This window comes from Falco naumanni, chromosome 5 (assembly GCF_017639655.2).
Source record: "Falco naumanni isolate bFalNau1 chromosome 5, bFalNau1.pat, whole genome shotgun sequence".
Classification (NCBI taxonomy): domain Eukaryota; kingdom Metazoa; phylum Chordata; class Aves; order Falconiformes; family Falconidae; genus Falco; species Falco naumanni.
This window is the reverse complement of record NC_054058.1, coordinates 71,452,207-71,479,337: the sequence shown is the minus strand read 5'-3', so window position 1 is coordinate 71,479,337 and position 27,131 is coordinate 71,452,207. Positions and strand designations below refer to the sequence as shown.

General features: G+C 43.6%; 1 protein-coding gene across 7 annotated transcripts in view; it reads right to left on the bottom strand.

Annotated features, from left to right (window-relative positions):
• UBE2H (ubiquitin conjugating enzyme E2 H) overlaps positions 1 to 27,131 on the bottom strand; it is a 52,136-nt gene that overhangs the window by 12,802 nt on the left and 12,203 nt on the right. For 2 of the 7 annotated variants that reach the window (XM_040594938.1, XM_040594941.1), the window contains exons 2-3: positions 11,685 to 11,761; positions 10,920 to 10,994 (exon numbers count right to left, since the gene is read on the bottom strand). In XM_040594938.1, coding sequence (XP_040450872.1) covers positions 10,920 to 10,994; positions 11,685 to 11,761 — 152 coding nt within the window. Of the gene's footprint in view, positions 1 to 801; positions 2,795 to 2,849; positions 2,997 to 10,919; positions 10,995 to 11,684; positions 11,762 to 16,353; positions 16,495 to 27,131 lie in introns of those variants that run through there. The other 5 variants (XM_040594940.1, XM_040594937.1, XM_040594943.1 and 2 more) reach the window with 4 other exon arrangements.

Here is a 27,131-nt window from a genome sequence, read left to right as displayed (position 1 = left end):
TTTTTTTTTTTTTTTCACAAGACAAGCCTGGAATTTACTGAACAAGGACTAATCTGACTAGTTTCAAAGAAAACCCAGCCTGAGCTATATATAGCTATATAACCTTTAAAATACGCAGGCAACATTCTGACCCTAGGGTCCTTGTCCATTCCCTCAAAATTCAGCAAAACACTCTGCTTACAGTAAAGAACTGCCCATCAGCACAATAGAGCCCTCTTATCTGATGAGGTGTTTTTAAAAGCTGCAAGGATCCTTTGAATAAATACTAAACCAAAAACTTAAGTTCAACATTAAGATTAATTTTCTTTAATGTCTCAACAAAGATTTTTCTATGAACTCGAAGTTGCAACGTTAGTCTACATTTGTAAGCCATACAGGGGCAGAGCGTGGTACAGAGAGCTGATACTTCAAGTTTTGCATCAACACAGCAATTCATTCATCAGTTGGTACCTCTGATCTCCTACAAGAGAAAACAGCTCAGATGCAAGGTCTAGAATGAGAGAGCTCATCATGGCTTTGTCCACATTTCAGACTTACAGATTTCAGAGTGCTTTCTTTCTTTGGACTTGGCAAATTAAATTGTTAAAAAAAGATCCTGTGGTTTCAACAATTATGACATCATGGCAGAAGATGCCTCGCACTTTAAAGACTGTATCTGATAGCAGCAGCTAGAGGTAAGCTGTGGTTTCCAGCTACCTACTTTAACCTCAAGTTCAAGACAGATGGCACCTCAAAAACACTCCCCTCCTCTCCCACAAATAGAGTTTATAAAACAAAAACATTAAAGGAATTATAACACACCATAGCCCATGTAGAAGTAAAGCACGTCCACCCCAAAAGCAAAGTTAAGTGTTTTGGATGATGGCTGTCAGTGGATGCAGAATCCAGCTTCCAAATTCTTCCCTTTCCTTTCAATAGGAGGAACCCAAACATCTGGGCACGGGACACATCCTCAGCACAGAACAGACATGGAGCTGGGATAGAAAACTGGGTTTTCCAGTTATTTCACTGCCAAATGGATTGAGTATTCCATACTTCTGCTGGCTTGGCCAAATCATTTGGGATCTGCCCAGAAGGGCTACTGCAACCCTTGATCAGTACCTGGTTAAGCTGCTTCCAGATCTTAGCATGGTTTTTTTTTTTTTTCAGAACTTAATATAAAATCATCTTTCCTCTATTGTACTGCCATCCCGCAGCCTACAAACACTGCCCATGTGGGAGTCACACCTTTCTGCAATAAGCAAAAACCTACTTAAGCTAACAGCAACTATTTCTTCTCACAAAGGTCCACGTTTATAAAAATAGGTAGAGAAATTTAAATTTAGGTCTGAGATACTGACTCAATCCATTAAAAAAGCTCCTTCCAGGACTCAAAACACACAGAAGTTTTATCTCCAAAGCAGCCTAAAAAGTGTAGAAACACATCACTGTTTACCATTCAGCAAACTCCCTGCCTTCACCACCTTTACCCAGTCACTCCAGGCAAGACACTGCAGTAGTGCTAATGCACCATCTCTGCCCAAACAAGCAGCGATCACTATTTGAGTGACAGCATGGTTCCCATCTGGGGTAAGAGCTGACATATGGATTTAACTCCCTTTCCTTCCACGTATTATGACACAAATATAATTACATGTTTACTTGTACTGCTCAGATTTTGCATAAATACAACGCAAGGCTGAAACGATGCCCGAAGCCAGAACAGTCTCTAAAAGAAGATCCGACAACTGCATAAACAACTCCACGCTAACAAGTGTCTTTCAGGAATACCTTGCCATGATTTAGCTTGAAAAACTGAAGCAGGCTTAAAAAGGGAAGCTGTAGTTCCATCAAATATTTATGTTATGGCAGCTCTCACAAGTTTAAATCAGGTCACGGAGCCATTATGCTGGCACTGGAGAACTGCAGCAAGCACCGATCCTGATCCTAAATCCCATCTCTCTCTCAGAAAGTGGGAGGGAGGAAAGAGTTTCTGATAAAGCATAATGGAAGAGAGGATGGGGGAAGACACCAGGTAGCAAGAATATGACAGTAACGTGTAGATCTGCTGAATTAAACACTCTTTGTTCTGATATCTGGGACACAGACTGGCTCTCTTTAACCCAGACAGACAGAGGCATCCCTCTTGCCTTCTCTTACTTTGGTTTTGATCTCACCTATCTCCTAGTACCTTTACCACAGCCACCTGCAGCTGGTTGGACCAGGCTGTGCTGCAGACCCACCTGTAAGGTTTTAGTTAGCTCTTCCTTCACACGCTTCAGCATTTAAGTTGCACTCTATATCCAGGGAGATGAGATTAAGTTGTCTGCTGAAGCAGGTCCTGTGCTAGAGATTTATAATTCTTCCCTGTCATCTTTGCATTCACCCAGGCAAGAAACGATCCCTTCTTTCACATTGTCCCTGGTCTCAAGCTTACCAAATGAAACAGTTGTTCTTCAAGAAAGAACACAAACATCCTCTCCCTGCACTCCTCGCTTCCTAGGTTGTTACCAGATCTTCTTGCAACTCTTCCAAGGTCCCCCTGGCTCACTTTCACAGACACAAACTGCCCAAGCCAAGAGCAGCTCTGTTCATATCTTTCTTTATCCTGACCCAGAAACAAGCTTAAACTATTATCTCCCCCTTCATTTTAAATGTAAAGTCTCCTGCAGTGATAAAGTGCTAACATTGCTCCAATAATACTGACTTGCTCTGTATTTATTTTTACAAATATAAAAGACAAAGCAAGCATAAATATCCATGTAAAAATGAAATTCCAATTCAAAGAAGAACCCAGGAGTTAAAAACCCCTCCCAAGCCAGCATAAACACTGGGGCAGGTTTACAACCAGAGTCTTCTACACAGCACACCTCAATTAATATACTGCACAGAACTCCAGGTGAGCACTCCATGAAGACTGCCAAGGAACAGGCTCTTGATTTTGGGTTCTCACCATGGCTCGGAGCATGGAGCCAAGGTCACAGCCTGAGTAGTCACGATTCTGTGTGCTGGACTGCCTGTAAATAACTTAACATTTCAAAACAATATTCACACTGAACCCTGCAAAAGCCAATGCTTAGGAGGAATTTGAGCAGCGGAGTGGCTGCGGTCCACCCTTTCCATAGAGACACCGAGGCCTGGGATTGCTTTTGAAGGTAAAGCAGGACTGCATAAAATCTGTATGGACAAAAAGCTCTTGGGTGATAACAGAAAAAAGCCCCATACATCCACGAAGGAGTTACACAACAGAAATGGACACATCTGTTCCAATACTGGAAGATGCTGAGACCAATATGCAGATGCTGACCTTCAAAAATGTTGGTATTTCAGCAATAGCCCTGGAGTAATCACTCCTTGGGTTGACAAAAATCTTCGAAGAGAAGCACATTTTTAAATTAAAAATCAACTAACTGAAAGGTTGTCAATCTTCCCTGGTCCTGTAAACACAGGAACATTCATAAAGCTCCAGCAGCTGGACATATTCCAGTACGAAATGAAGCTCTTTTGTTCTCTTACCGTGCTCACACACCAACCGTGGTTGGGTCTGAACATCCAGGGCACTGATTCACAGTTGGGTCAAAGCAGCCACTGACACCAATAGCTGAACATGCTCTCCAGGTGAGCAAAACCACAGCGGAGAAACAGGGAGAAATTTCAGACTTATGTTGATGTCAACGTTTCTCTTGAACAACTCCAGACTAAAGCTCCCAGGAAATGGCCAGAAGGCACCGTGAGAACCAACATGCTGTCGTGAGCTGCTTTGCCAGCAAATTCTCCTCCAAGAGGCAGAGCCCAAATACCTGGATAACTTGGTGAATATGGAGGACTCCCAAGACACCTCTCGGTGCTCTCTGGAGCCATTAGGCAGAAAGGTCCTGCAAGAGATTGTTCCACATTGATTGTTCCCCTGTTGCTATGCCTACAGAGCTGGACAGTGATTTAGGAAGGGTCCCCTACCTTCATACAGCTCCTGTAGAATCACAGAATGGTATAGGTTGGAAGGGACCTTAAAGATCATCTAGTTCCAACCTCCCCTGCCATAGGCTGGGACACCTTCCACTAGACCAGGTTGCCTCATCTACCATTCTGGCAGATTAGACTCAAAACCTGGAGATAAGAGGGATCAAAAACCTGGGCTGGAGACTTCCTCATCACTCTTTACACAGCTTCAGCTGCACAATACTGGCCTGCAGCAGTAGAAAGCTTTCTGTATTCCTCAGTGCTTCTCCTTCAAGTCAGTAACCTGCTGCAATCCAACGACTGGTGATTCAAAAGGTGGCCCGTTGCTTATCTGAGCTCAAAGTACAGCCAGCTTAGCTGGTAGCTTGGGTGAGAAGTCCTCAAAAGACTTTTTTCCTGCACCACAGCTCTTCAAGCTGCGAGTCCTGCTAGCCCTGTGGAAGCACATGGGAAGGAGGAAAAGCACCATGCCAGCAAACACAGTGCATCTCATGCCTTCCAGCTTTGCGTCTTCTCGCTCAGCAGGGAGTCAGCTGCATGGCCGACCCACACCAGCGATAAATGCAAGAGAACTTCCCACCGGCTCTGGGGAACGTGCCAAAGTGGAGCTGGTTTATACCCACTTGCCCATCCCAAACTCACCACTGCTTGCCCACACGTCGGCTCTCTTCACTCATAAATAAAGCCAGCTGGACACTTCTCTATCTGAACAACTGTGACAGCAGATTCCTATCTGTGTACCGCCATGGTGCCAAACAGCCAACAGGACCAAGTGTACATAACCACGTCTGACTTCAGTGCAGCGAGACTGACAAACCCCAAAGTTTTATTTTTAATGAGAGATTAAGGCCAGGAAACTGTTCAGGCTGCCTGGCTGGCGAGGTGGGAAGGTGGTTACAGTCTCTCTGAAGCAGGCAGGGCTGCACTGCGTTTTAAATACCACACCAAATCAACACGGCTTGGGCGACCACCCAAGGCTCGGGGCAGAACTACATGCACAGAGATCAGTACGTGAAAGAGCTTATGTACAGCATAGAGAGGTCAAGAGCAGTGTTCTTCCTCTGCTTTTTTTAACCACTGGACAGCCTACCAAATGAAAAAAAGATCTCCCAAGTACTCCTGCAGTGTTGCCAAAGAGCCAGATAAGATTAGTCTAAAACTAATGTTTACTACTTCCCCCACCCCAAACACCCCAAAGCCTGCAAGGGAACATGCATTTATTTATTTTACTTTTAAAACCACACTGCACTCATTTCAGAGGCTACCTTCTTGTGTAACTGATCGCGAGCCTGCTATGCACCACAGGTTGAGAAACTGTGGTAGGAGATGGGGAAGAGGGCACAAGAGCAAGACCAGCAAGATCTCTGACCAGTCCTCAACTTCATACCTATTCCCCTCCGCAGACTGGGACAACTGGTTTAGTGCATGGCTGTTCCCCATTATAAGGGCACAGGATCTGCCCGCCTTGGAGGTATGCACCTTGTCCAGAGCTCTCAGGTCAGTAAGCTCTCATTGGCAAAGGCAAAGATTTCTTCTTTATGAAATTTGGAGGTCAGAAGCCCATTCAGTGCACTAACTACAGAGTCAAATGTAACACTGTGCACACACTGCACAGTTGTGGCGTGAAGCGCTGTGTAACATCAACTTGCTAACAGCAGAAGTAGAACAGTTTATATTACCATACTCAAATTCTAGTAGCTTTTCAAAACAATACCATAAATAAGCCTGTGACAACTTCACGAGGGAAGGATCAGGACAGGAATATATGACTGTAGCTGATGGAAAATAGCGGCAGAGCTATAAACTCTGGACCTCCTCCTCACAGTGGATTGCTGAGCGGTCCTTCTTGGAAGTGGAAAAGCAGCATCCACAAGCTTACAGACTGGTGCTAAGAGCAACAATCTCTGGAAAAACATGCAGAACTAGCACAAAGTAATTGCCCAGTATCAGTTCATCTCATTGCTTAGGTGCACCATCACCTGATGCCCAGGTTTCAGACACTGGCACAGAAGGCAGTGAATCTGTGCCACGTCAGGCTGAAAACACCTACCCCATTTTGTCAGTCTGTTCCCATTCTCCGATTGTAGCAGGGAATCTGCAGAGAGTACACAGTTGTGTGGAGTGGAGACAGGGATACAAATTACCCTTAGGTGTCTCATCTTTCCCCTTAGACAAAGCTAAGTGTATTCGAAAGAATGAGCATTTTCACATCGCTTATAGGTCAGAATAAGGATCAACACACACAGGGAAGAGCAAGCTCAGAATGGTCACAGGCGATAAGTGACTCATGAAATTCTAAGTAGCAAAATGTAAGGCAATCCAGACAGGAGCTGAAAGTAAAAATAGCAGCTGCAGTTAAAAAGAAAAATTAAGCACAGGCCAGGAGAGATCTGTTAAATCCTGGCTGGAGCTAAACACTGCTTCATTCCTGTACTGGCTGCCACAACGTCTCATTATATACATACACATACATATACGCACACACTTCCATATGTTTTGTGTACATACTAGGCATTTTGTTTTGCAAAACACTTAGGAGAAAGGTGAAATATAAATGCAAAATATCTGCAGATAACTGGGCCAGAGATGGAAGGAAAATGAGAACTGTGTATAAATATGCAGAACTTGTTCAAGAAACTGCGGCTCTGAGCATATTGTACACAAACTTTGCAGCTGTGACATTTGATTATTAAGAAACCAGAGTGACTCAGTGCCGGCCTAATATTTCTGCAGATTTTACCAATAAAATAAATGCCATGGTGCTTCCAGGTAAGGGCTCAGGCTCTAAGGTTTACATGTTTCTACCGCTCCTATCGTCTAAGTAGGACAGGACATTCACACTCTGCTTCCTCCCATGTTTATGGCATCAAAGAGCATTAATCTCCGGCTCTTGGCAGGCATATGGACTGATTAAAAACATACAAAATTTACACAAAGTGTTCTCGTGACTTGGGAGCTCAAAACAGTACTTCAAGTACTTCACAACTCCTCTTTGAAAAAGCAAGAACAGACGAGGCAGAAAGTTCCCCTGAAGATATTAAACCCCAGAGCGAAGGGAAAAGTACTGAAGCAGTGCCAGCAGGGTTACCGAAATCATAAACAGCTCAAAAAGCATTGTCTAAGAGATAGCAAAAATGGAATGAGGTATCTAGCAGGGGAGTGCTTTGGGTCCTCATAAGCATACAGGGATATTTACATTAATTGAGAAAAGCATTAAGAGCAGCAGTATTCACTAGCTTCAGAAAGCAATTGGCTATTTTTCAGGAGTTGGTTTTGTTCTAACAAACTGCTCAAGTTCAGGAGGTTTCTTTCAACCCTGAAGATCTGGATATTTAGGGACCACGAGTGGAGTTAGTTCATCTTAATGGGAGCACTCAAGCCCAGAGCCAACATGACAGCCCTACATCTGGCTCTCTTTAGATTCGTGTTCTTCTAGGATGCACGTTTTCACTGTATGTTGTAAAGCTCTTGTTAGGAAAAATCACCCTGCACCAACATGGGATCTGTCTGCTTACACAGCAAAGAGCAAGCAAGGAACAGGCAGTGCTAGAAATACTGGAAAGATACTGCAGGACATGATGAAACACCGGAAACACTTCCAGGAACTGCTCCTTTCACATAGATCCCAGAGCGCTGTCCCTGGGGTGGCATCATTTAATAGACCACAGCAATAACTACCAACCTGAGAAGAGAGCTGTGGATGGGGCAAGGGAGCAAAGATTTGGCAGGAGAAGAGCCACCCCGCTGAGCAAAGGCTTCTGCTAGGAGACCCTCAAAGGTGAAGAGGATCACCACTCATTTAGGGTTTAAGAAAAGGTCTGCACCTTTCCAGATGACAAACTGGAACCCACTTAAAAACCCTTTTCTATTCAGGTTTGTCAGTCGCACTTTAGAAGAGTTTTCATGTACCTTGTCCTCAGAGCCATGCTGGGATAAAAGCAATTTGAACAGATTAGAAAGCAACTATTAGCAGTCATTTTTTCAGAAGCGACTGTCTAGAACATATGGATATGCTTCAAACCATCATGTTATTTGCTGCAAAAAGCCCGTGCCATGTTCAAGACCACATTAAGATTTTCTAAGATGGAAAGAAAATTTTAGCCTACAGTACTAGAGGAACAAGGAAAGCTGCAAGGACTGCATTTTTGCTTTAAGCTTCAATATAGAAGTGTAATTTATTAAAGGAAAAGAAACTGCTGGATTCTATACTTTATACAAGCCAGTGACTTACACAGACAATTTGAACTCTGCATGTCATCACCACAGTAGAAGCTATGCAGTGCTGAGATCAGAAGGGCTGCAAACAAGCTACACGTGTGCTCGAGATGACCTTCTGTCCATTTACTGGCTCCATCATCTCTGAAATCCTTTACTTCCACCTCTTTTCAGATCAGAGATTCCCTGCCAGTTCCTACCCCTGTGTTATCTAGCTGGCTGAGGACTGCTGGGTTAGGACACCCAAGCTCACTGGAACAGGCAGACCTGGGAGGGAACAGGTCTTATTTACAAGCTTGTGAATGCTCCCAGTTCTGCTGGGACAAAGGCTTGCTAAGGAGCTATCTGTAATGCCAAAACCAGTGGTATCAGGCACTGCACACCAAGTCTGCCTCTGAGAGCAGCAGCACAGAGATCAAGTTGGCCCAGAGGAAGGGGCTGAGACCTCACTCAGCCCTGGCTGTCCAGATAAGCTGGGCTGGGGCAGCAGAAATGAGAACCAGACAAAGAAAAACAAACCTCTTCCTGGAGCCGGTTGGGAGCTTCCCCAGGTCCTAGCACAGTTCTTGGCGCTTGCACTCCCCAGCACTTTCCTCCTTGCAGCAGAGCTGAGCCCTGCTTTGCTAAGCCAGGTCTCATCTAGCATCGACTGTTTATCCAACCTGAACCCTCAGCTGCACACTGCTTTGCCCAGGAAGTAACCTGTGCTTCCAGCAGCCCTCGCTCAGCAGACAGCAAGGCAAGACCTAGAGCAAGAGCCAGCCTTTTGGGGAGCTCAGTGAGAGAAGAGGTGGTTTTCAGCCACTCAAACAGAGACTTTGTAGGGCGAGGGAAGCATGCTAGAAGGTCTGATGAGCCTGGAATAAAATAGTTGCAAAACAGCAGGTATAAGCAAGCTGACAGATGGAAAGCCGCTGTACTAAAAGGAAGACAGCAAAAGCAACATTAGAAGGGACAAAGCAACAGTGATTTGAGCAGAAAACTCCCAACAGACCCACCCACCCCGAGTTCACAAGGAGAAAAGCCATCCTTGTGGCGTCAGTTCTGAAAACACAGCTGGGCCAACTCTGATCCCAGGTTGCCTTTTAGTCCCACCTATCCCAGCCTGCACTAAACAGCCTCCAAGCCAAACCACCAAAACAAAAGGTCAATCCTACCAACTTCCATGCAATGAAGCAGAGCCTAAATACGGCACTATAAATATACAAGAGCCTGGCCAACATTTAGCTACATTGGCTTCATAGGCTACTGGAAAGACAGTTTGTTTGTTTTAAGCCAGCAACCTTGATTTCTGATACACACAGGAAGAACATCGGGAGAAAAAAATAATCTTGAGTAGACTAGCACCAAAGCAATTAACAAGGAAACTGGGTTTTATATGCTGAGAGTTGACTGTAGCCAGCCCACATTTAAGACTGCCAACATGACAGTACCCTGATCTGCATCAGTTTGTGCCACTTGAAAAGCGGGGAGGGAAAAATGACTGGCACCAAATAATATACTGTGCATCTTGTAAAGAATCTCCAACCTAAGAGGTTTACAGCATGCTTCAGAGCTGACTCAAAAGGAAGGAGAAAAGGGTTTGAATCTGCAGTAATACTGCATTGTTACTCAGCTGTGGGCACATTTCCATGGTTCAGTTAAGGTTTCAACAGAAAAAAAGAAAGGTAAAGGACAGCATAAAACCAGCGTTGCTCTTTCCCAAAAGGCATGGTTCATGTTTGGAACTAGACAGATTATTTCTCTCACCAGAGAGGGAGAGAGAGAGAGAGAATGAATCTTAAATAGATGGCACTCTTAGTGTAAGAGTCTATTTTAAGAAAGCAGCCAATACTTATCAACTCCAAATCAGGATGTTGATATTGGAAGGGACCCATCTCGTCCAACCATAGTCAAGCTCTCCTCGAGCAGTCTTCTCCACTCCTTAGAGTCCTCCAGTGGCTAAAGCCACAAGCACACCCTTCTGATAGAGAAGCTCTATGTCACTGAGTTACCAGCACTTATTTCATAAGCCAGAATAGAGATGTTGGAACTTCATGCATCTGCTCCAGTTTTTCAAGCAATATTGGCTATTTTATTTATAGCTTAAGTGGTTGGAATAAAGTTAGGTACAAGAAGACATGTGAGTTAGATCACCGTTACCCGAGGACAAAGATAGGATGGATACTGTCTAAAGAACATTTCCTGATCAAAACTTCCTATTTGCTCTCCAAGTTTAAACAAACCTGACCAGTCTAGCCAGCTGCAGTTTTTTCTGGTGATAGGTCCCTGCTTCTTTTCTTCCACATACGCATCACCTAGTCCAAGAGGACAGAGGCTTCAGCTCCTGCTTTTAGGTCTATCCACTTTAGGACAAGTGGTGCCAAAAGCCAGGCTCACCCCAAGACCATGAACATGCACTGTGGTCTTTGCTCTCCATTCCAAATGAGTAATTTTCTACAAACAGGCTCCACCACTCACTGTAATATCCTGCACCTTACCCACGGATGGATATATTATTAAAAAAATAAGCACATGGCAGAGAGACTCAGTTCATCAACACATGAACATGTGACCATATCACATTTCCAGCTTCTAGCCCTTCAGTCAAAAGACCAAACTTCCTCTCTGCTTGGCATGTGGTATCTGGAAGTCTATGGTAAAATCATTCTGCAGATCTGAAGTAAAGATCCTATGATTGCACTGAGGGTTGGTTCAACTTCACCTCCAACATCTCTCCTGCATAAACAGTAACACGATTTTGACTGAAAGTGCTTATTGGTTACCTATAGACGGGGATTTGAAAGGGTATTTATCAGGAAGGTCGACTCTAACTTTCCATACTCCACCTTCATATGGTGCTGCAATGAAAGAAACACAGGTATTAGACACTTCATAACTCAGGAGAGAATAAACAGAACTATAGCATTAAGCAAAACACATCTTTGGAAGAATACTTGGCTCCATCAGAGGGTAAGATTTCATATCAAGCCTCCTACAGTAAAAGCCTTTTTCCTGAGCTGCCCAACAAGAAATAGATGATTTTAACTGATACTGCAGAAGATCTCAGCACAAAGACACAAGAGCCTTACTAGAAACAGAGACTTTGGAATAATCTACTTACCTTTAGAGATGTTACTAAATTAAGGCATGCTGGAGACCTGACTCGTGATCTAGCCACTAGAAAAGCTATCTTTATCATAAACTCTGCAAAAATTCAGATGACTGATGCAAAACTTATGAGTCAGGTCTAGAAAAGCTAAGGATCAACAAAAGCAGTAAGGAAGGCCATAGCAGAGGCCCTAGTTGTCTGAAGGCAGTCTCCAGCTCTGCTCAGCTCCAAGGGAGGTGGTTCATCTGCATCAATGCTCACAGTTCTATTTCTCCCCACCCTTGAGGGAGCAGCCTCCAAACACTGTTACCCTTTGATTTCTCATCCTCACTTAGATTTGCTCATCTTTTCCTTCCACTCCAGAAGAATGTGTCATTTCACTGTTCTCCACTATAAGCCATTAGTTTGTTTTTATAGAAGGGCTGGGTCATATACTTACTTCCTTGTGGTCCGTAAAACTTCACAACAAATTCATTGAGTCCTCCTAAGATTGTGACTTCGTGTTTGCTCTCAATACTGATATATCAAGTAAAGGAAAACATTTAGTCCAGAAAACAAAATGCGTTTACTCAGGTAGGGGTAACTTCCTAGGAGCCTGTCAAACCAAATAGTTTAAAGCCAAATACTCAAAATATCCTGTGACATGGCATTTAAGTATCCTGACACATCTAAGTGACCATACTACATGTTAGTAAAAGCCAGTTCTACACACTGGAGAATCCCTTTCCCTGCACTGAGTAATGTTGAGATGATGCCTCCCTCCCCTTCAGAGCTGTGTTTTCCATCTACTTCTGCACAGCATAAGCTCTGATTTAAGAAAACGCCAAATCTGTATCAGCAACGTATTTGGAAACATATTCAGGCTGTGGAGGGGAGCTAAAAATCTGGGAACAGCAACTGCTCCCAAGTGTCACTGCACACAGACATGAACCTCCAGGGACAAGGCTGGGAGGTGAGGCCAGGACTAGGAGAGACCTCTCTCCTTCCCAGCGCTCAGGAGATGAGCCACAAAACAGAAAAGTCACCCTTGCCAACCACTCACATTAAATGTTTACTCTCTTGCCCAGATCAGAGGAGCAGAGCTCGCTCCAGTCCCTGCTCTGACAAATGCAGGAGTTGATGAATTCAATCCTCCTTGGCTGCCTTAGGCGCTGTCAGATGGCCTCCCACAGCTACGATGCAAATTACGGCAATCTCATGTTAATTTGACTTGCAAGACCAAAAAACTCTGTGCCTTTGGAGAGATGGCAGAAGGGCGAGATTATGAGGCACTGTTACAGTGTGAAAAGAACAACTGTATTTCTCAACATTTAAAGGAAAGAATCAAAGCACCAGCGCTTTGGGAAGAAGGGAATACAACAGAAGGGTAAGAAATCTTCATTTCAAGTAAGGCTCAGTTAAGACAATTAACAGTGATGTTTCAGCACCCAAGCTTGCTGAAGAATTTGGCTATAAATCAGGGTTAATGGATTGTGAATAATATCCTACAGCAATTACCTTTAATCAATAATCTTAATATGAATTACAAGGGAAGCATCAGAAAAAAACAGAGCAGGCGAAAAATCAAAGGTTTGTCCCCACCTGAACTTCAGGCTGCTTCAGCTCTGTACCACAGAGGCTGCCCCCGTTTGCAGGAAGGGGACAATAGCGCAGAATATCTAATATAAGATCCTTAACATCACAGCAGCAAGCCTAGCAGAAATGCTCAGGCTAAGAGAAACTGAAACCAGGTTCCCTTTTACAACAAAGATTTTTTCACTCTGATGCAAAAGGTTTTCTGCTTTCAAGGCACAACATTTGCCCAGGAAGCTCTCCATATTGCAGCAATTATGCAGACCCCCTCACACCTTCATGGCACTGAGAAACAGGCACCCATATGTCTGGGCGCACACATACCTGATCCACCAGGAACGGTAACTGCCTGAGACCTACCACCAGAAACAATTCTCTGCTCAGATTAACCTCACATTACCATCTACCTTAGGTGCGTCACAAACTAAGAGAAGAGGCTCCTGTATTCAGATGTGCCAATTCAACCCCAGCGGTCTGTGTGTGTACTTGTATACGCAGGAGATGCAAGTCCCATCTGCAGGGTCCATCAGGATTTATTACAGTTCCTCAAGAACAATGCCTCCCAGATTGGACAGAGTTTTCCCACAGTGCCAGCTCCAAAAGACTTTGGATGCAATAACCTTCTTCCCTTCATTCTCATGGGCAGGGAAAAAAGTTTACAGCAGTTTGTTTTGGCTCAAGAGTTTTCTTGGTTCAGCATAAACTGCTCTGCCCTACAGTTAAATGGCAAGTAGCTCACTGCACCTGGCAGTCACCCAAGACCAGCTCACAAAGGGCAGATCGATGCCTAACTGCCCCAAATGCAAGTGACTTTGCTGCTAAAAGCCAGTGGGCATCCCTGGGAAAAGTTACATCCCTACAGGTTTGCGGAGAGTAGCTTAGCATCGAGGTACTGCAGTTTGCTTCAGACCTGATGCTAAAGGACACTCACCACCAGATCTTTTCACATCACCCATTACCCTGACAGTAAGTTTTTAGATATAAGCTCGATGGAGTTTAAGTTCCTTTGAAAATGCATGCACTCGTCTAACCTAGTCCAGGTTCAGAAACAGGCTCTTACACAAACCCACCATGTACTATGATGCCCCCGAGTGAAATCTTTAATACTGAAGTATGTTAACACTTACAGCAGCTTCGCAGATCAGGTTAAATACAAATGGTTTTACTTACGACTAAATCAAGTACCACTTAATAAAAAACAGCTCTCCCAGCCTGATCTTCAGAGTGAGCTCCTGAGCAGCTGCAGCTTATATGCTCTTTGGCTCAGCAAGTTAATACCAACCATAAATTAAAGCAGAGCTTTCTGCAGTCAGACTCAGTCCTAGCATTCCCAAGTTCAAAAACAACTATTAGTAAACAGTGCCATATTTGAATGTTTTTCCTGTTATAGCAAGGACCTAAAAAGTCCACCAAGTGAGTTAGGTTCATGAAAAGGATACATACTGGGATGCAGATGCAGAGTTTGGGAACAACCACTTCACTTATTAACATGATACCATAGTTTGAAGACAGACTGAAAACACAGCAGATTTCAGCAAGAAAGCCCTTGTATCAACATAGGGGAAACCTCTAGAAATGCATTAGCAGAACTGAGGAAGCTGAGGAAGCCCTCTTTCCTGGCCATGAGGTGAATTCCACATGAGCTCTCACTTTCTAACACAAGTGGAGTGAACCAGCTTTCCTTTCCCTTTCCCACCAAGTTTTTTCTGAAGGTAGAGAAACCCAGGAATTTGGAACCTCAAAATCTCACTAACAAAATGATTGAGAGCACTAACGACAGAAGTGCATGGAGCAATTACAGAAAGAACATTTACACCCTATGAGATCTTTCCACCTCCAGGAAGTCTTCAGAAAAGGAAACATTAATTGCATAAGCTTGGGACTTCAGGAAGACCGGGAACCCAAGGCAGACCCGAAGGCTTCTCAGTCTCAGGGAGTCTACCAGGGAGCCCTGTAGCCGCACAGGGGAAGAGCAGAAGAGACCTGACACATTTGGAGGACAGTCTGGACCACATTCCCAAAGAAAACTCCATGATGGCTCATGGCAATGTATCTCAGAGTAAAGAACACAGGCTCAGACCCAACTATTTTCTCAGCTCAAATTTTTTCCATAAGGCAAAAACCTTACAACCAAATCCCAAATGAATCCTGTTCCAAACAATGCTATCAATTAATCAGCTGTCTCAGATCCAAAAAAAGAGTTGCCAGTCTGGAGACCCGCAAGACTTAAGGAACCCAGCTGTGCCTAGGGCACAACGAACCTCCCCTTCCACATTCAGAGCTAGACAGGGCCTGGTGCTGGATTCTGCAGGCAGCTCCCTGGAAGGAGAAATGCTCCAGGTCTTCAGTAAACTGAGTACAGCTTCAGGAAGCCCCAGGAAAAAAGCATCAAGAATTTGGAGCATGATTTCCACAATCAGCATGACCAGACTGTTCACAGCAGCTCTCCCCGTCCCATTTCTCCCAGGGTACCTACGTTTGTGTCCAGGATTCCCATCCACCTCTTTCATCAGCTACTGACGTAAAGCTGTGCAGAAAGCACACCTGTAAGCGCTCAGGAGATCAAACATGCAGTCAGCATTTATGGGGAAGACCAAAACCCCCTCACCTTGTTTTAGTCTGCTCTGTCCAGATGAATTCCTCTATGCCCACACTCTCTCACACTTTTCATTATTCAGGTTTACAGAAAGAGAACAAGCAGTTAATGGATAAAGACTTCTAACATTCTCGATTCTAGTGGCAATCCAAAGACTTTTGAATTCTCAATTCTAGTGGCAATCCAGTGGTTCATACTGGTACAAGCAGTCTGCCTTGTTTCCACAGCAGGGCACACGGCTACACAGTGTCTATTGAGGGTCAAGATTACAGAGCTACAAAACCGACCTGTAACACATCACATCCACTAAAATGTTTAACAAAAGTATAACCAAATCCCTTTCAAGACTCTCAGCTTGCTACTACTAGTCTAGGTGACTTATGGCCCTGCTGCTTTTATCTCCTTATCATCTCAGTATACTAATTTGACTTTGTGTCAAACATAGCCAGTGTAAAAGTCTAAAGAAAAGAGCAAAATCCGGACACAAATCAGGTTTCTAACAGATCAGAAGTTCAAAAGCTTTACCTTAAGATGACAGAAACTAGAAGGGAGTCCTGAGGACCTGAAGATAAATTACCTTAGTCCAAACACTATTAAAGAGAATTTTAATGACAGTTAAGTGTTGAAAATATTTAGATGGTGATATGGAAAGCAGGCTTATTTTCAAATATCAGTTTAGAAGGGGTTGCTAGGAGAGAGACAGAAGGGAATTTTTCTGCAGCTGATTACAGACTCCCTATATAGTGCCTGAAATGTGCCAGAAGCGCAAAGGCCAACCATGCCACGTATTAGCATTACAGTAACATCCACAGCCCCCTATCAAGATCAAGGCTCTATTGTTCAGGGTTGAGCTTGTAGGAAATTGTTTCTTCAGTCAGAATGAAAAGTGATTTAAAGCATTTTGCCTATTCTGTGTCGGGACAAAAAAACCACACAAAACCTTTCAAATCTGGAGAGTGAGAGACTGCCCAGCCATCAGTCAGAAATAGACTGGCCACTGTGGATTTGCCTGTTCCAAGGTCGAGTTCCCATTCCCTCATCCTGGTGCGGGGCCACCCACCATCGTAGGATTGGATCTCCCCTGCAGTAATAAAAAAGAAATTTGTTAGGATCTGACTTCGCACCCAGATCTCCCAAAATCCCAGATGAACATCACAGCCAACAGATGGCTAGTCTGTTTGCAGGGTTGAGTGGCTTTTTCCTGGCAAACATTTAGCCTGAAAAAAAATTCCTTCATTAAGTTTCTTTAAAATTAACATAAGTTATAAGCTTGGGTAAATCAGTTTTCCAGCTAAAAATATTTCACTGAAAATATTTTTGCAAGCATAGTGACACAAATGGCCATAAGCAGCCTGCCCCAAAGAGGCAGACAAAGCAGAGAGCTGGAATGCCCCAGGGAAAAATAAAGTTGTATATTTATCTATGGACATATCAATACAAGTTGCAGATAGGTCAATGGGGTCATTACCAGAAAGCAAGTCATGGCCTTCTAAGGATCTCTGTCATGTCTTCTCTTACTTACAGAGACTTGTCTACAGCTATCTTTCCAGGTAAAGGATCTCACCAGAGAAGATACTCTGAATTTGAGGGGAAAAAAACTTAAGACCACACCTATGTACATTTAAAAAACAGAAAACACCCAGCTCTGCCACCTAAGCAGTTGAGAACCCATCTTTTGAGAAAATAACTTGCCATATTTTGTGACAAAGGGTGTTTTAAAAATGAGACTAATACAGTTGATTTGTTCCTTCATGAAGAGCTTTGCAGGCAGTGAGTGCCACTACACCACACGTAATGGATGTGCAGCCACTCCAGCTGCTTGTGGTACAGAAAGTACCGCTCTGCTTGTTTGAAGCATCAGAGGTGTGAATTCTTAAGTATTTGCAAGCAGAATTTTGCAACATAAATAGCCTCTAATATTGGGACCGATCGTTACTCATGTTTATTTTCTTACAAAGACAAACAAGTTCCACTCTAAGAAACACTTACACAACCTGCAGTTACCTATAAGGAGCCCTATGATTTAGCAGCATTACCAGTTACACTGACGCGTGGGCAGCAAAAGGGCAAGTTCAGCTCAGCTGCCTCCCTACCTCCAAGCCTTCATAAGCTGCCTTGCCTGCTCTAAACTCCCTGCCTTTATTTGACACAAGTTACCCGAGGTGCCAGTTGGGCACGTGAAACCACAGCCAACACTAGGACTTTGATGCTTTAAGCATCAGGAGTATTCTTACTTTCCCCAAGTAAAACTTCCATTTAACTTTCTTTACGCTTTTGTGTCTATCTCTGCAGCACACCAGAAGAAAGGACACTTAGAAGCAAAAAACATTGTAAAGGAAAAAAAGCTCTTGTGATTTCTTTGAGCAGCAAGAGGCAAATTTAGTCACCCTGTTTGTAGCAAACTTCTTGAGAACTCCAGGCTAAACCCATTCAGATTATTCAAATCCATCACTTTTCCTCCAAGCTAGTTATTCTCGTTGCCACAGGGCACCGCTCACAGTTTCCAGCTTCAAGCAAAGGGGTTTTCTAGCACCAGAAACAGGTTTGCTATTTGGCAAGGATGCTGTGTTGCACAGTTTCTGGTGTCTGTATCTACAGCCCCATGGTCTGTACCAGCCCCCAAAAGGGAAGACACCACTGGGGCAATCTGCAGTTTATCTTCACATACCTGGGGCAAATCTCAATCTCCCTTTGTCTGAACTGGGCTTGCCCAGGAATCTCAGTTTTGGAAGACACAAAACTCACTTAAATCCTACAACATAAATAGAAGGAGGACAGCAGGTCACTTGCAGACAGTCATAGAAAGCTCTGAAGACAACCAGCTTTCCCATCCCTTGACCCTCCTTACTGCTGTGACAAGTGAACTGGGGACAGCATTACACAGAAGTGGTTTCACTTGTTGCAAGATGACGGCCACTTATGATTGCAGCCAAATATGCTCTGGAAGCGAGGGAACAGTAAATGAGTAATTGAACAGCAACCTGCACTTGGTTGCTGAGTTTTTATTTTACTGCATGCAAGCATTTTCTTGTTAGAAATGCAGTTTTGCTTTAAAAAAAGCCCACCTTACCTCTTCTTTACCAGATTTTAACAAACCGAAATGAAAAACCACACAAGAGGATTCTTAAGTTGTTCTGCATGCACCCTTCACAATTTCACATCAAGGACAGCAAATTTGCCCAAGATAAACACCCTAGTCACCAGCAATCCATCAAAAGGCACTTTCCTAGTGCAGCCATATGCACTGAAAGGCACCTTGCGGGTGCGATCAGGGTTTCTGGGAGAAGGACCTGCTGCTCCAGCAAACCCTCCAGTCTGGCTTGCTTTCTTTGGAGCTCTCGATGATTTATATCTGGCCGTTCTCCATTAAACTTTGCGCCAAGAAACTGGAGTAATAAGGAAAAGGTAGAAGGAAAAGCCAGCCTTCCCCAGAAGACACTTTGCATACAAGTTGCCTGCTATAAGCCAATTAGAAACTCAAGTCAGCATTTTTCCTACACTCCAGGCTTCAAACCTGGTCTTCCCTCACCAGAAGCAAAGGGAACCACCACAAGAAGACAACAACGTATATCTCATACCACATTGGATTGAGTAATACTGCCCTTTTCCTTCAGGAAACAAATTAATTCATTCCCCCCCCCAACTCTGTGCTGTTCCCTGGAGAAGTTTCAGCTTGTTTAGAAAAAGAAAAGAGCAGACAATACATATGGGTTGGGTTTTTTTGCCACAGAGAAAACAGATTGGAATAAACTTGTTTAAAACTACATTCTCAAGCTTGCACTGGATGGGTCAACATTTGATTGCAGCAGTGGCACCAAAAGCTCCTTCACAATCACATTAGACAGGAACACAATCAGCATCATTTTGACAGCAGGTAACGAGCACCATAGCTAAACTCCAGTTTTGTGGTGCTGATTACTGTGCAATTCATTTGCATTTACAGACAAGAAAGAACACCACGTGTACAAGCATCAGGCCCCCGCTTTTCGTTATCATTAGCCCCCACACATATTGTTATTGTTAGCCAAGTGCAATTCAGGATGAGAACACGTATGGGCCCAGGGTGACACCTTCTGATTTGCATGGCAGCAGAGCTTTACTTGCAAGATGACTATGTTTTGGTGCTATGCGTGGTGCTGGCCAGTCCCAGGAGCAGCACGTTGGAAGGAAACAGCTTGAAATCACTTAAAACCACAACCTACACAAGGGTTGCTGAGGTGCTGCTTGAGAAAGGCAGGGAGATGTATTAGTCAAGGTGAGAAGAAGCTGGCACACAAGAGTTTTAAATGTGAAAGGAAAGGACTAGACTTGAAGAAGGGGAGTTGGAATAAAGTTGTGATCAGTACAGCTTAAGTGATGTTCCTGTGCGCAACCATAACACAGTATAGCGTTGCCTCCACTAGCACAATTTCTTTGAACCTCAGTAAAACAGGACACGCTAAGATGCATGAGAATTTAAATACAATTAGTCTGTAATTATAAGCAACTGTCAGTTAGCAAACTCCTTAAATGGATCCTAGCTGGAGACAACTGCACAGCTGAGGAAGGCATCCTACCAGAAAGGACTGGCAAGGAAGACAATGTACAGAGCCATGACGCAGGAGCACAAGGCCTTCGGCTTCTCTGGGATAACCGGAGAGGTGAAAACATCCTCATGATATGATCGCACTGGCCTCCTCTGACCTGCTGCTTGACCCTCCCGGAAGAGTTCAATACAAGCTGCTCGCCTGGCGTGAACAAGGTGGAAGTACCCAGGAACCTTGTGCTTTCAGCCAGCCACCAAGCCAGAAGCCACAGAATTCACTACACTAACATTTCAAGTCAGTCACAGGGAAAACCAGAGTCACATCCAGAAGCATCAAAGACGACAGCAGTAGTAGTTTACATGGCCATACATCTGTCTCTAAGCTAAACCACTAGATACGATATTTGCATTGCTACAGCTTCCATCAAGAGAAGTTTGTTACCATGGTGACTGTACATACTGGTGGGAATGGAGTATTTAATGTACGAATAATAAACTTCTCAAGCAAGTGAGAAATTTCAAGTGCGTTTTAAATGAAATATCAGAAGGAGAAAATACAATCATTTCTTTTCCCAGCTGCACTGGGTACAATTGATTTCCTCTTTGTGAGGATTCAAGAAGTGCTGAAATGCTTCTGAAAGAGAAACCATGGTTGTAAAACCACAGAATTGAAAGCATGACCCCAAACACATGCTAGACCTGACACCAAGCCTAAGATTTAACTGTGTTTTGGGGGCTGTGCCCCACTTGTTTTACAAGAACGTACCAAGTCTGTTAAAAGCAAAATGTTTTTCATGTGTTCATGCAGTTGGAATGCTCCACTAATTTAGACTTCCCAAAACCATGTATTATTTTAAGATGCAGCCTTTCCCCTCAAGTTTTGTTTTAGGTTTCTTGTAGACTTTACTGAAATGTGGGGGGTTTTTTCACTCCAAGAAACCTACACAGTCATTTAGAAACTGCAGGCATGTTGAGCCACCTCAGCAACTGCAACATAAAACCCAGAACATACAACCAACCACTCCTCAGGCTGTAAAGCCCTTGGGACAAGACATGTTTGTAGTCAAAGCAGACAGATGCAGAGGAGGTCAGCAGCTGAGCTCTGGCAAAAGTTTTTATTTAGGAAAACACCTAGAAGTATCTTAAGTTCTCAATTTTAAACCAGATAAAGAATGTAACGGGAGGAAGGAGAAAGTGTCAAAGCAAGTATTTTCATTCTGCTAAATTCAGTTGCATTCTGTTGAACATAAGCTTCATTTTAACATGCATGCTTAAATTTAACATGGAGCAGTTACCAGTTATGGAACTGAGACCCCATCCTCTTTGCTCCCCTTTAGCAGGATCTTTTCTTGCCTGCAAGGGATGCCAAATTGGGCCACAGAGACTCACTGAGGGGATGCTGATACACTGCATTGGCTTAAGCTACATTATAACACTGAATTGAGAAAGTGTTAAATAATGGGAATCCTGAGAATTGTTTTAATAAACACTTCACACAGGGATGTCTCTTCAACAAAAATCCTGAAGTCCTCTCTTGGCACAAACTCACTCAACCTTAAACCATTAAAACATGGAGGGGGAGGACAGGACACATTTAAAGTTCTGTGTAGGATCCCACTCCATTATCACGATGGCTCTCCATGGCCTGCCAGGAACATAATTCAGCGGGACTTTTTTTTTTTTTTTTTTTCTCCCATGTACAGGCACCACAGAGGTGAAACTCACCAGGAAATGCTGGTTTAGTGCAAAAACCCTGGCAACACACCAAGAGCTGGTCCATGTGATAAGCATATGCAATGGGAGCAAGATAGTTAGTTGCATGGGCTGCCTTTTTAACAAGTACAGAAGGGTTTGGCAATGTGACTGGGAAGATAGCTGTGGGGCACCTACTTAAATGTACTGCCTCCACTTGCTTTAAAATTTGATCTATGGAAGAGGCTTGCTTTGCTGACCTTTGCTATCAACCTAATGGAGCAGAGGATCTGAAATATCAGAACAGAAACAAAAGACAGCTGCTCCATAAGCACCTCTTACACCAAGGGTACTGAGCCATCTCCAGCATAGTTCCTTCCAACCCCACACCAGCAGATGCAAGAGTACATGGAAATACTCTGTGAGGTATTTCTTGCTTACTGAGGCGACACCTGTACTGGGCTTTTTTTAAAGGATTTTGTTAAACCACAGTCTTCAGAATTGAGACAGCAACAACTATTTGAAATGCCAGCTAGAGCAAGCTGTGCTTAAACTGTAAATAAGACTCAGCCTAGAGCAAGCATTGACGTGGACAGTGCCAGTGAAAATTAAGAAGCTCTGGTCCTCTTGAAGCTTCTTCAACTTTAAGCATTCAACAACAATTAATGTCCTCAGCTTACATGCTTAATATAAAAAAACCCTAGTAGTAAACTGCCACCCATCTGGGTGTTTTCTGTACCAATGAGAACAGCAATGAGGTCTCTCAAAGACATCTTCTCCCTCTGAAGAACAGGGCACAACTGACATTTGTTTGTTACAGAATATTTTGCTACTTGAGCCAGAAGTTTTAGCACTTCAGAGCCTTCCTGGAGAAGGGCTGTTATCTCCCAGTCCTCAGAGAAATGAGCTTTAAAACAAATCTCAGAAACCACTGGTATTTCTATAGCATGGATGTAGGAAATAAAAGCAAACTAAACTCGGAAATTAAGCTAGAGATTAGTACAATTCCCTTGACCTGAAGTAATACAGGGGAATAGTCATTGTGTGGCTTCAATTCAGACTTCCCACCACCTGTAACAGCCCAATTTGAAGTAACACACAATGCTCTACCAGATACAGGTGCTCGTTTCAGGGTGGATCATGCCCTGAGGCACCTGTGGATTTCTGTTCCTTTCAAACCACGTTATAAAAAACACATTTTTTCAAGAACAAGTTAAATTCTGCTTCTGCTGATTCTCAGGTTCAGCAGACAACACACTGACTGGGTGACTAGTAGGTGGAAGAAAATTATCAGGGTGAACATCACCCCTGGGGCTGTCAACCTCTTGCCTATGCGAAGGGGCTTACACTGCTATGTCCATCAACAAAATGTGGTCATTAACAAGTCTGTTGATGTAGTATCTAAACCTCATAAGGGCAGTGATGGGAAACCCAAGGCCACTATGCCTTTTATAGATTGCTTTTAAAACCATGAGGATTGGATTTGTCCTCTTCTCTGTGCTACAGCAAGGAGTCCTGACAGAGCCTGCCAGAACTTCTGGAGGAATCAGATTTGCTCCTCTCCTCCTCGGTTTTGTTAAAAGGCATGTCAGGAACAATGTTTTAAAGGAACACCTCAGACAGCGTTTTATACATGATGTTGTTGGGTATTTTAACACAAACGATCTGAAGTGCAGAGCGAGAGACGACTTTATTCTGTATCTGAATCACAGAACCAGTGAAGTTACAACAGCCACAACCACAGTTTCCAACACAGACCATACACTGTCTTCTCTCAAACCAAAGCAGGGGAGGGGGGAAGTGATTTAGGAACAAGCACCTTTCAGACCTTGGTTACACACAGCAGCTGAAGCTTACAGACACTGTTTTCCTCCTTTCTAGGTCACCTGCAGTATAAAGGGAAAACACCAAATAGTCCCATACACCAGGAAACCGCAGTTCAGTTTTGTTAAACTAAAAAGTGAAGGAGCTACCTGCATGCTACAGTTTTGCACACAAATGCCTACAACAACCCAATATGCCATTGTCATGGCTATTAAATCAATTATCCCCTTTATTCTTACTATGTAAAGAGAGCAATGGGACACTGTAGCCTATTCAGTGCTTCCTCAACAGATTCCATAAACAGATCCAGCATCCCAGTTCTGGCTATAAACAGACCAGATACATAGAACAAGTGGTTTTGCCTTCTTTTTTTTATTCAGTTCATTTGGCCATCTGTATTTAAAGGTTTAGTTTATAAAGACAGACCTATCACTCTGCTTTCTACCTACTCCCAGTCCAGTTGGCTTACACTGTATGTATTGGTCTTGAGAAAATACTGATAGACAGGTTTCCAAGATTAAGCAGAGGATTGATACATGCTATTTCCCCTCCATCAAGCCGCTCTTAACTGCAAACATGGCACAGTTCTGTCAGTTAATCACCAAACCATTTGTAAAAAGTTCGCTTCTTTATCAGCCTTGGAAATTTAAGAAATAAGGCTGGTGCTTCCATTAGTCTCAGCTATTCCTCTTGCATCTAGCTCCTACCATTGGCTTTTGCACCAAGAAGTTAAATACTTGCCTGGAACAAGTATTTTTTAAAAGTCTCAAGTGTTTCCTAGGCGTTTTTCGCCTTTCCCAAAGGATTAACTGCACAGGATTTTCCTGAAGTCCAAGGTATAAAGATACATTGTGTTCAAGAGGAAGATATGAAAGAGCCATACTGGAGACTAACAATGATCCCCACACGAGCTTCCTTGTGCAACGGAAAGGCACGCTTTAGGGACGCAGCAGAAGGCTGCCAAGGACGGAGCCTAACAAAGTGTTTGGGGCTTTGTTTGTAGATGTGAATGCACCAGCAGGCCTGAGCTCGCCAGCCATCAACAAAACCGCAGCAAGGCAGAGCCGGGGTGGCACCGATGCCCAGAATGAAGGGTGCCTTCACCCTGGGACACTCGCCACGCTACATTCAGTCATGTCAAATACCTTTTTTTTTTTTTCTTTTTAAAACAGTTTCCAGGCTTTGAAGACTAGAGCTTTGTTCAGCAGCTGCACCAGAAGCAAAAGCAAGTTGTCCAGGCTACTTCTCAAGCACCGTGGTGTTCTCCAGCTAAGTGAAGTCTCCAAATTCAACATCTTGCAGGAAAGCAGGGGTTCATTAAAGCCGCTCTAGCACAAGTGACACCGCCACAATTGGAGGAAGGGAAAAAGGCAGGTTTTTTTAATAACATGACCAGCAGAACAGCAGAGGGTGTTATTAAAACACAGGATCACACAGTCCTCATTGCTGTGGCCAGGCAGTTTCCTCTGAAAAAAACCTGTGAGCCATACAGCTGGAGGGAGACTGGGAAATTTCCCTGGAAGGGTTTGGAAGGTGCTCTCACAGCTGGACATTTTCAAGCTCTTCAAAGCAAAGCTTCCTACCCAGCAGGAGCACCAAATCCGCTTGGAGAGGGGGACCAGGACACAAGAGCAAGTTCGTACCTGCTGGAGTCAGGAGCTCCTCGTCACCCAGCCCTTTTGCTTCTGATCCAAGAGCTTGTTCTAGCACATCTGCTCAGGCTTAATTATCCCCCTTCCCTCTCAACTCCCTAATGAGAGGCACATCAGTTATCTGAAGGCAGAGCCCAGGGGAGTTTTACAAATTAGCCATCCCAATTTATGTCCACATATTTCTGATAGCTGCAGGAAGAACACTTGCCTCAAGGTTTCCTGCAGGAATAACAATAACTGAAGTTTTTTATGTGGATCAAAAATAAAAAAAACACCAGCGAATTTAAAACTGAACTTTGTAATCGAGCTTTGCATACATCACCATAACACAAGCCATACTATCAATATAAATCCTATTGTTAGACCACTGCTATTCCCAGCTTTTAGACTGTGTTATTGAGCTTTGGAGAGTGAAAGCAGTGCTTTCTTCTAATTAGTTAAATTCAGCTGAAACAGAAGATTCCTTGACATCATCTGTTTGGATTACCATTATAGAAGGGACAAAGGAACACTACTACAACTGCACTAAAAACTAATTAACACAGTTCAGTCGTTAGTGAGTGCAGCTGCCTGAAAAGTGGGATTTTGTCACTGAGTTTGAAGTATCTCCTCCTTCAGAGGTGAACTGAAAAAAAACCCCAAAGCTTCCTCCACTACAGAACAAAAAGCCTAGCGCTGACCTCCACCAGATGCTCTGAATTACAGGTGACCTCCAGCAGACCCAGCAAGGGTTTCAAAGACACACATTTATCACAGCCTTCTTTAATAAATCAGAATTAAGCAGACTTGACACACTTTAAGCCATTTTAGATGACAGTATTACTAATCCACAGCAAACCCCCAATTAACCAGTGTGCTGCTGCAAATAAACAGAATCCTGAAACAACCAAGGAAGTTAAGAGCTTGGAACCGTAGAACCAGCGCACTGTTTTCAGTAGCCTTGAAATTTTCTGTTGTACTGTCAGAGTGACTTATTTCCCCACCCCCTCACCCCCCTTTACTCATCTCTACCAACTTGACAATTTTAGAAGTGTGGGGCTCAAAAGAAAGGGGGTGGGAATGTTCCCTACTTGAGATGTCTTTTAAGGTTGGTGAGAAAAGTGCTTCCCCCTTCACTCTGAGCATGAGTTATTCCTACCCCCAAAACTGTGCAGATCTCCAGCAGTAACCAGAGTTCAGCAATCCACAGCTTTTGGGCTACAGAGGCAGCCAACTGATACACAGGCAACCAAAAACCAGACAGTTCTCTTGGTCACCTAGAGCCACTGCGAACCCTAGTCAGGACTCAAGCCCATCACCCACAAGGTGGGAAAGCTCCATGTCCTATTACTAATTCAGCAAACTACCTGTGCCTTTGCCTACAACTCCGTCTCTACTTCATACAGTATTATTCAGGAACTTTGCAAACAAGCCTCAGTGTTGTTCCTGCTCTGTGTGATTAAAAAAAAAAGCAGCCAGGGATTTCACCCCTCATCTTCAGCACATGTATGACTGATAATAGGGCACAGCCCAAACAGACATCTCAGAAATAGGGACTAGGCAGGAGATTGAATACAAAGCCTCACACTTCTGGCTCATATGCTAAATTTAGTCCAGTCTGGTAATGACCTAAAAAACAGTTGATGTGGGTTTCTGTGACGCATGTGGTAGCCTGGTCAGCTCCATTCAGTTCCTAAGACAAGAACCTGACGCTACAAAGTCCTGATGCCTTTTGGGTGACTTCATGAGAAGGGAATGATGAAAAGTAGTTATCAGTTCACACCTCTATACAATGGTTGATTGACACAAGCAGCTTCAGCTTCTGATCCATCCTGTATCTTGCAAGAATTAGGGGAACATTCTCCCTCCAGGTATTTTACATGCTCTTGACCACATTTTTTTTTGTATTAAGGAAAACTAGCAAGAGAAAACTAATATCACTGATAATACAGACTTATTTGCAGAAGTATATAAAACCTGCCAGCTCGGGACCCTCTATCCTTTAATGAGTTTTGCTGCCATTTGAAGCACCTTGTAAAGAAGAGC